Consider the following 10,338-nt stretch of genomic DNA (forward strand, 5'->3'; position numbering starts at 1 on the left):
TCACTGCAATATTTAAAAAACAAAAAACAAACAACAACAACAAAAAGGAAATTCTGTAGACCTTTCAGTTTGCAAAACCAAAACAAAACCTTGGCCTGTCTTCTCCTCCTCCTCCTCAAAGTGCTAAGCCAGCACCCAAAAAAGGAGCTGCTGTGGTTACTCAGCACAGCAGCCCCTTTGTTTGGTTACTGTCCCAAACTTCCTGAAGGAGGCCATTGAGAAACCACACCAGGACGAAGGCAGGCGAGGTTCCACCCAATGCAGTTACTCTTGCAGCAGCAATTTATTTTCTTGGTGCTTTTTTTTTTTGAGGAAGAGTCTCACTCTGTTACCCAGGCTGGAGTGCAGTGGCATGATCTTGGCTCACTGCAACCTCCACCTCCCAGGGTCAAGTGATTCTTATGCCTCAGCCCCCAGGGTCAAGTGATTCTCATGCCTCTGCCTCCGAGTAGCTGGGATTTTAGGAGCATGCCACCATACCCGACTAATTTTTGTATTTTTAGTAGAGACGGGGATTTGCAATATTGGCCAGGCTGGTCTCAAACTCCCAACCTCAAGTGAGCTGCCCACCTTGGCCTCCCAAAGTGCTGGGATTACAGGCATGAGCCACCGTACCCGGCCTTGGTGCTTTTCAAAATCTTACAGACACATGCTGGCCCATTTGCCTTTCAGTGATGAGTCTGCCTGGACGGAAACACCAGATACAGCTGGAATTCACTGTGGAAAACATCTTCCAGCACTTCAGATGGCGGGCGTTTAAAAACACTGAGAGGAGGACAGTGGGCATCCTGCTTGGAGAGCAAATTGTCATTTGCACAGAGCTGGGGGTCACCAGCCATGGCAAGAGGTGCCGCCCACGCTCTATTGAGCTAAGAGTCTGACAGCACCCTGGGGCTTGGGAAGGATGCTAGACTTTTGTTGTTGTTGTTCAATGTGATTTCAGTTTAGTTTTTAATTTTCTCTTTTAAGTCAGGCCAAAATAAAACAGAACAGCAAACGGAACATAAAGCAAAAGAATGGAAAAACGAACGAAATAAAAGCAGGCAGCATGTAGAAAGCGAAGAGGAGGAAGAGAGCCGCTATCACGGAGCGACAGCACAAGAGACAGACTGGATCTGAAAGCCACAACAGCATTTCTTCCCACAAGACTCTGGGCAAGATGAACTCTAAAAGGTCCCATTCATCTCATTTCTTTTGTTTTTTTCACACAGGGTCTCACTCTGTCACCCAGCCTGGAGTATAGTGGCATGATCACAGCTCACTGCAGCCTCAACCTTCTGGGCTCAAGTGATCCTCTTGCCTCAGCCTCCTGAGTAGCTGGGACTACAGGCCTGTGCCACCATACGTGGCTAATTTTTAAATTTTTTGTAGAGACAGGGTCTCATTATGTTGCTCAGGCTGATATGGAAGTTCTGGGCGTAAGCAATCCTTTTGCCTTGGCCTTCCAAAGTGCTGGGTTGTGCACAGGTGTGAGCCACCTTGACCAGCCCAATTAATTTCTAAGACCTTTTTTAAAAGAGAGAGAGAGAGAGAAGATTCAGAGGAAACACTCCGTGAGGCTTTGGGTCTGCCCTCACTCTGGGAGGGTGGTCATGGGCATCAGTAAGCTCTAGTGGAAAAAGTGATTTGAGGTGTGATCTAAGCCCAGAAATGCTGAGTAAACTACGTGCGAATTCTGGTTTCTTTGAATTTCAACTAATTTGCTCCACTCAGTAAGGATGCCTTGCGGTGCTGGGCTGGTTTCAGCTCAGGCGTGTGCCCTGACCTAGCATGATCTGCCTGCTGTTTCTTAGAACCTGTGGTTCTCTGAGCAGGGCTCACTTGCCCTGGTGGCCTCTGCGCTCGCTTCAAATGGGCACGAGCGGATCTATGATGAACTCTCACACATGTGGATCCACACATTAGTTTCGCTGCTGGGGAGGCAGTTTAGAAATGACTGATTCCGCACATGGCACTGTGCTACGATCTGGAGACAGAGTAGCCAAGTGTTTCCCTCATGTGGTCTTAACATTTCTATCAAGTGTTTCCTCTCTTTGCTCAAGTCTGCATTTGCATGCAGATATTAAAAAAAGTTGGCAGACTTCTTTCCCTGCTCCTTAATGGGGTATCTGGTGATTAGAATAATCAGGGATGCGCAAACGTTGTGGCAAATATATCAAAAAGAGCAAACCAACAAGAGCACGTGCCCAGAACTGATTTCTTCTTCAGGAAAAGGACTAACAATTGTTATTAAAAGGGTTGGTTTTTCCCCTAAAAGTAACCTCTTTGTAATAGGAAAAAAATAACCTCTTCTTACCCATCACCTAGACAAGGCCTTGTTGTTGTTTAACTAAGAGCTTCCTGAACTACAAATGTATCCAACCAAGGGAGGTGAAAAAGGAGAACTCTGCCAGGTTTTCACTGAGGGGAAAATTCCCAAGTGAGAAGACGTTTTTTTCTGGTCAAGTGCTGAGCTGCACAAGTTACTGGTGAAGCCTTGCTTTGTGCCTGCTGGTGTTTTTGGACTACAGGGCCACAAGTTGAGGCCAGGCCCGAGAAATGAGGGATTTGGAGAAAAGTCTGATTTCCTGGCCATGGGCCGAGGACACAGAGCCGAGCGGGGAATGGGATGTTCAGAAAGGCCACATTTCCATGAGCAGTGGACAGACTTCCCAGGGCCGTGGCCTGTGAGAATGCCAAGGCAGCAGGTCTCCCACGTGCCTGGCTGGCACCTCAGAAGCTGATCTGCAGGTCTGGGGCGGGGCCTCAACACATCCTGGTCAAGCAAATGGTGATTTCCAGCAAAGGACTGGGAAAGGTGGGGCTGAGTGTTGTGAGGAAGAAAAGGCGGTACTTGTAGAGCAAGCGGAGGGCAAAGCTCGGAGAAAATAAGCTTTCAACACAAAAGAAGGCAGAAGGCTCCCAGCGAACAAGCATATCAGAAACCAGAGAAGCGTCAGGGCAAGGAGGAAGTAGGGGGGCCCCAAAAGCGAGCCAGGCTGCTGGGTGGTGGCCCACGGACAAGCCTCACTGCTGTGTGGGTGCTACACAGAAAGGGAGACGGTGGGGCGACATCCATCCATGTATCTATGAGGGAAATGGCTCTTGGCCTCTGGCCGGAATGAGACTGAATTTGTCACTTATCTTTGAGCAAGGCCAGGGGGAGAAGGGAAAAGAAAAAAGAAACATGGAGACTTCTTGGTTGTGTTTTACAAATTCTCACTTCGCCAGCCAACTGCCGCCCAACCCTCATGGCCTAAACTGGGGTGACCCCTGGGGGACTTGGCGGGAGCATCTGCTTCTGGCCCGGCCGAGCCTGATGCTGGTGCACACTTCACAGAGAAGAACCGCGTTTCTAGGCTGCACACATCTGGCTCAGAAGGACCGCCATGAAGGTCAAGGGCAGGGGATCTGGTCTTCAGATGAGGTGAGGCCAGAAAGGGAGCAGGGAGAGCCAGCTTTCGGGGAAACTGAGGAAGTGCCATCTTGGCAAATGGCTCTGTGCTCAGACCCAGCTTGGCCCACCTTGCCAGCACGGACCCTGCCGACTGTGGAAGCGCAGCGTGGCGAGTGGACGTCGCGGCCCGAGCGGCTCACAGGGGAGACCTGCCTGAATTGACTGTGCGTGAGGTGCCGTGGCAGCCGCCGTTCGGAGCACTAAACCCAGTGGCCGCCGTGACTGTCGGCCTCCGACAGGCTGAACACTCGCCGGCGTCCTTTCCTGCCACTCCTGACTAGAGGGAAAACACAGCGACAGATCATAGAAAGCCTTTAACAATGGACGGCAGAGGCAACACGGAGAGTGGGGACACAGAGCAGTAGCAGACGCTGAGCACCGATGAGTGGTGAGGGTCGTGGCCACCAGTGCGTGGGACACTGGACCCCCATGCAGAGAAGACACCCCCTATGCCACCCCCAGGATGAGGCAGGGTCGGGATCGCTCGGAACCAAACTGTTCACTCGTGCGACTGAATCGGGGTAGGGACAGAGAAGGTGGGGTCCTGTTGGAAAGGAAAGATGGGTTCATCCACAACATCTGGTCTTGGTCGGAAGCCATGGGGAAGGGAGAACAGAATCACCTGTCAGTTTTAGACGTGGCCCAGGAGTTAGGACACGAAAACCCTGCATCCCCAGGACATTGTGAGGAGGGTAGGGTGTGTGGCTGGAGAACTGGCATCCAACCAGCTAAGTGAATCAAGCAGATTTCTGACCCCACGCACGGAGGTTCCTGGTGTCACATGCTGATGCCAACAGCACAGCACTGAGTCCTGGGAAAGTTCAGATGCTCGAGGTGTTCCACGAGCCTCTCCCTCAGCCGCCTCTCTGGGCAGCAACCTGGTGACCAAGACTGAACCACAGCAGGAAAGCTGAGACCAGTCGTCAGGTGGTCCAGCAGTCCTCCTAATTGGCTGAAACAAACAACGTCAGGAGCATCTCACTGCGAAGGGAGGAACCACACTCTCAGAGACGAAGACAGGTGAGCGCACAGCTTCAAAGTGACGCCATAGAGCACTACAATGTGAAGGTCCTTAGATGCCACTGGACTACACACTGAAAAATGGTGAAAATGGTAAAAGTTTGTTATGCATATGTTACCACAATAAAAAAGTATGATGCCACAGAGAGAACTGAGAAGAAAAAGGAGTACTTCTTACTTGGGGTTTCTGTCCTTAAAACTCCAATGAGACAGTGGTTACCAAGTTCAGGGGCATGCGGTGGGTTCAGGGGCATGCGGTGGGTTTTGGGCCATCTGACTCTCAGTTGGCACAAAGGGAGGTGTGTTGGGGTGAATGGGGCTCATTCAGACCAGGCACAGGGGCGAGTCCAGATGGGAGGGAAGGTGGGGAGGCTTTGTGCACTGGGGCGCCGACGGCAGCCAGACCATCTTTCTTTCTATGAAACCCCAGGGGACAATCAGGAGGCCATAGCTCGTAACCCAATACGGTTTTGTTTGTTTTGAGACAGTGCGTCACTCTGTTGCCCAGGCTGGAGTGCAGCGGTGCAATCTCGGCTCACTGCAAGCCCGGCCTCGTGGGTTCATGCCTCAGCCTCCTGAGTAGCTGGGATTACAGGTGCCTGCCACCTTCCCTTCAATCTGGGGCCAACACCGAAACAGCCACCCCAGGGCACCCATGGCTCTGCCTCTGGCATGCGAAGGAGGCTCAGAAGTAGGTGCTACACGCAGAGGGAACCAGAGAGTCCGCAACCCCTCAGGGCTGTCCCCTGTCCCCTTTCCCTTTCTGGATGAGAGGCCCTTGCCTGTACTGGGCCTGAAGCTACTGCTAGGCCATAGACTGTGGCCGTGATGGCCTTGGGTGGAGACTTCCTCAAAGGTGCCCTCCCCCTGCCCACAGCCTGTCTGCATTTGGGAAGACAGAATGTACAGGCAGACCCCAGGGAGATGGGCAAAAGGAATCTACTGGTCTCCAGGAGATTGCGGTTTTGGGCCCTGGTGTACTCATGTGACACCCAAAGGCCACCTTCCACATGGACCAGGGCCTAGCCAACCCCTCGCCCCCGAGCCATCAACTCCAGCAATGCCACCTCCCGGAGCCTCCTGCAGCTGTTCTGCATTGGTGTCGGGGCCTGCTGCACCTTTCCTTTGTCACTGTTTGTAACTGTACATCCATCTGGGTGGCTACCTGACGGGCCTCAGCCACCCCAGCTGCCAGCGAGATCACAGTATTTGCCACACAGTATTGTGCATAACAGGGACTTATCCTAATCATCCTCATCCTGCTTGCTTAGAAAAAGATACTTCAGTGGGACAGGGACTGGGGTGCCCAAACCCAAGAAAGGTAAGATCCAGGGAGATGAGCCACTAAGAGAATGGAAGGCCACGTGTGGGCCGGGTGGGTGGAAAGACCTCTTAGATCAGGTCTCAAGTCCACAGAACCAAGAGGCCAGCGTAAGCCTAATCCTGGGAGCCAGCTTCAAGTCTCCGCGGGAAGCTGAGCACGTGTATTTGGGATAAACGGGGCGTTTTCAAACCTTAAGCAGGAAGCCTAAGGTCCTCTGAGCTGGACACAGGGTAGAGGCAGAAAACCTAATTTAGCATTAGCCGGTTTCACTGCCTCATGTGGGATGAACCCACGTGGGCCCACTGGGGTCCATTTTGCTATTGATTTGAGGAAAGCACCGGGCCTTCCTCCCACAGGGGTTCACACCACCCAGCCTTCTGCTGGCTGGGGCTGCACATGTTACCAGGCCTTCATGAGTAGGGCTGTGACTTTTCATGTGGGCCCTAGAGCAGCCGTGCACGTCGGAAGGAGGAATGCACTTTGTGGGCTGCCTCCAACCAGGACCCAGACCCGGGCCCGCGTCTCCGGGACACTTTGGAGGTGCCTGAGACAGTCTTGGGAACTGCATTGGATATTCTGCTAGCCGTTTCAGAAGGTGGAGTGTGGGCTTTAGGGTTGCCAAGGCTAGGCTTCAGATCTTGGCTCCTCTGCTGGCTGGCTGCATCCTCTGGGCCAAGTTGCACAGCCTTTCTGGGCCCCTGTGTTTTCTGCGGTAGAGTGTGAGGTGGAGTGTGGCAGGATTTGACAAGGGGACATCTATGAAGTGCTTACAAGCATGGTGTATGGCACAAGTGGGTGCAATTTCAGGAGGAGTGTCTATGGGGACACCACACAGCAGGTGCACAGAGACGGCCCTGTGGTGTCTACAGCAGGAGCCCACGTGCCTGGGCCACAACAACTGTCAAAATAGCGCAGAGAGCACTCCCAGCTTTTAACAACACCCTTGAACAAGTCAGGTGTTCAAAACCATATGCCAGAGCCATGGAAAACTGGGTTTGTCTCATCACCTGGGAGATGGCATGTCTTGTGCAATTTCCCAGCCAAGCACCTGGACATGCAAAGTGTGCTTTCAACGGCAAAGGCAGGCCAGGCATGATGGTCGTGCCTGTAATCCCAGCACTTTGGGAGGCCGAGGTGGGCAGATCACTTGAGGTCAGGAGTTTGAGACCAGCCTGGCCAACATGGTGAAACCCCAACTCTACTAAAAATACAAAAATTAGCTGGGCATAGTGGTGCACACAGGTAATCCCAGTTACGTGGGAGCCTGGGCAACAGAGCAAGACTCTGTCTCAAAAACAAACAAACAAAAAAACCAAAAAACAAATCAATGGCAACAAAGCCACTGGGGTTTGCTAGTTCTGACTTCAGAGGGTCTGGCAGTTGCTCTCTACAAGGCGGAGCTTCCTGGACTCTGGGAGGCTTCATAATCACAAGGACAGGAATGCTTCTGACTTAGCACTGTGCCCTCAAAAACCACTCTGCGGACAAGCTGCCCCTTGGGGGTGCTGCAGCTGTCTTCTGCTGTCCAGGCTGAAGGCAGTGGGCAATTAGGATGAATGGGCTTGAAGGAGAGGCCCTAGCTCACCCTGCTGCTGGGCTGGCCCTCCAAGGATGTCATCTCCTGTGAATGGGGGCCAGGCCCCCGGCGGGTAGAAAGTTGGGTGAGCGAGCCGCACAAGGCGATCTTCCCTCATCAGAAGCTTGAATGCTGGGCCATACTCTGAGTAGATGTCAAATCAGGCAACTGGCAGAAAGGCTCCCATCCCAACAGAACTGTCTCCCTTCTCCTGTCCTTGGCTTTCTCTCCTGCGTAGCTTAGTGGAATAGCAAGCAGATGTTGGAGCCATCTGGTTAGATCCACCCCTACAGGGAACATGGAAAGCCCATATGCTTTGTTCTGGGTGGACCGGGAGGGAGACTGCACGCTGGCCTGGAAGTCTGGCCTCAAGACAGGGAGCAGCTTGTGGGCTCTGATGCACTCTCCTGCCAGGGATCAATAGCTGCGTCCCGAGGCATCCCTAAGAGTAAAGCCCAGGCTGCCTGCTGGGCCAGGCCCTTCATCAAGAGGTAAGTTATCTCAGTGTCTGCAGAGCTGGACAGGCAGGCTGGGCCTCAGGCTTTTACTGTCATGCTACATAAAGAATGGGGACCTACACACTTGTCTCTGCAGGCCTGCTGCGGACGCACCAAACGGGAGCAGACACCTCGGAGGTCCTGACTCTCACTTAGCAATTGGAACTACCTGGCCACCTGACAACCAGGCTAACAGCCACTGGATTTCTGAGATTAGAAGACATGGCACTGGCACCATGCAGGGGATGGTGGGGGTAGGGGCAAAGCGGCTGAGGGAAGCCCAGAGAAAAGACTAGCACACGCCACAGACACCAGCCTCTGGAAAAGCGCAGAGTTGAAGCCTCAGGGGTCACGTTCAGGTGGGCATCCATATATGGAGGCCCATTTTTGATCCTGTGGGTCTTTGCTGGTTTTAACTTTCGGTACAGAAGGGTGTGGTTCTTTGTTCACTTAGCTGTTGGCTGTGCGTCCTTAAAAATGACAGAAAGGTGACTACAGCTACGCAGGAAAGGGAGCTGTCATCCCCGGTGCAATGGTGAATATATGTGCTGGGGTGTCCACGCAGACAGAGAAGCGTGCAGGCACAGGCAGGAGGTGGATGTGCACACAGGCACATGAACACACAACCTTGCATGCCTGCCCCTGAGCAAGCATGAGACCGGGATCGAGAGGGCTACAGAGGGTGCACCTTGGCTCCTGGAAGAGGCTCTGCTGGAATTTCCCAGCTACGAGCCTGGCAACAGCAGTGGCATCTGCTTAGATGTGTAGCCAACCTTAAATTGGGCGTAGAAATAGCTCAGAAGGGGTGGTCATGTCCTGGGGCAGGTGCTGAGTGGAAGAGGGTCTCAGTGAGGTGGCTGTGGGGTGACCTTCCTACCTGGGCCTCGTAAAGTCAAGAGGAAATGGAAGCCACATTGTGTGTGTATGGGATGGACACAGGCGGGATGAGGTGCTCTGAGCCAGAGACATGAACTGGAAATGCAAAATGCGGAGGTGCCTGAGAGAGAGGTGTAGGTGCCCAGGGAGACCTTGGCTCCTGGTGCTGAAAGGATGGAGACCAAGGGCCCTCGACCTCCTTGGTTCTGCAGTGGCCTGCGTCCTCCTGTCATGATCAATCATCCATAACTTAATGAAAGTCGGGCCAGGTGACCCTGAAATATGGTGAGTGAGGGCTCTGGAGGGGACCTTGCAGGAACAGTGAAGGACACTGAGGGTCCCCAATCAGAAGTGCAGGCAGTTGGCATAATCCCCTAGACCCATGGCAGGGGGATGCTGCTGGGGCACAAAGCATCTTGCTGGCTTAAGGCCATGGACGCCCCTCCCTGATCCTCTGGCTACAATGTGGGGCCATGTTGTTCCAGGGGCCTGGTGTCTGCACTCCCCCACATCTCACGCAGGGAAGAGCTCACGGCAGCTGAGAACGAGGAGCAGGGGCATGTCCCATTCTAGGCTGACTCCAGGGGCTCCCATTCACTCCCGGATTCCCTCTGTGCCATGTCTGAAGTGGAGTAAGTTGAAGGATGGCAAGATATAACTTTATCACATCCTACCAAAGTCTCCAACGGGTGGCAAAGTGCATGCCTACTCAGACAACTGGACCACACCACATTTAAGGACAAAACTCGTATGTTACAGAGGAAAAAAAAAACTCGCAGGAACACGATTCTTTTCCCAGACTGCAAACAATCACCTCGGGAGACCTAAGACTGTGGAGGTGATGATGGGGTGGGTTTAGGTTTGGCCCGCCTGCTGCCCATCAGCTCTGCAGTCAGTCGTGGCCTCAGTGGGGACTGGCCTGAAAAAGGAGCAATTCTTCCCCATCTGGGAGTTGACCCAGCCCGGGAGAAACATCACGTTAAGGCACCTCTAGAGGCTTCAGGTGTAGATTACTTGAGCGGCAGCATCCTTCAAGTACTGTGACCAGGAGGACCTGGAGGTCAGGGGTTTTGGTAATGACAAGGGATCACAGGGTTCCCCAAATGCCACCCCCCATCACTGAGTCACGTGGCCAATACCTGCGGGGCTCTGGGCTGTGGAGGGGGTGGAGGACGAGCTGGTGCCTCCTGAGTCGCAGTGGCTGGTGCTCCCACTGCCGCTGGGGCTCCCGCTGGCGGAGGGTGGCGACTGCGAGGACAGGGATGGGGAGCTGTGCTGGTTTATGCACTGGGCCACGGCGAAGCCTGCAAGACAAGGTACCAGGTGACCAAATGGAAGCAAAGAGCAGGCCCAGGGGCCTCAAGATCATGCTTCCGCTGAGCAACCCAACCCCAGTCCCTTGGAAGTCCTGCTCTGTTCGCTGGAACAAGCTGACCTCGCTGGTCGTGGGTCTGACCCGGCCACATTTGGAAGGTATTCAAGGAAAAGAGTATAACCAGCCACAGAGCCGAGAGTGGGGCCACGAGTCGTAAATCCGAGTGTCTGATGCTGGCTCAGCAACTCGCCAGCTGTGTCCTTGAAGAGGGACACGCAGCCTCTCGTGGCAAGT

The 10,338-nt window shown here is 53.5% G+C and overlaps 1 protein-coding gene across 6 annotated transcripts in view; it reads right to left on the minus strand.

Moving 5' to 3' along the window:
• The window catches only part of CLEC16A (C-type lectin domain containing 16A), a 231,727-nt gene that overhangs the window by 4,185 nt on the left and 217,204 nt on the right, over positions 1-10,338 (minus strand). For 5 of the 6 annotated variants that reach the window (XM_074382227.1, XM_074382226.1, XM_039478046.2 and 2 more), the window contains one exon: positions 9,869-10,033. In XM_074382227.1, coding sequence (XP_074238328.1) covers positions 9,869-10,033 — 165 coding nt within the window. Of the gene's footprint in view, positions 1-3,589; positions 3,714-9,868; positions 10,034-10,338 lie in introns of all 6 variants that reach the window. The other variant, XM_074382228.1, reaches the window with a different exon arrangement.

The sequence above is a fragment of the Saimiri boliviensis genome, chromosome 12 (genome assembly GCF_048565385.1).
Source record: "Saimiri boliviensis isolate mSaiBol1 chromosome 12, mSaiBol1.pri, whole genome shotgun sequence".
Classification (NCBI taxonomy): Eukaryota; Metazoa; Chordata; class Mammalia; order Primates; family Cebidae; genus Saimiri; species Saimiri boliviensis.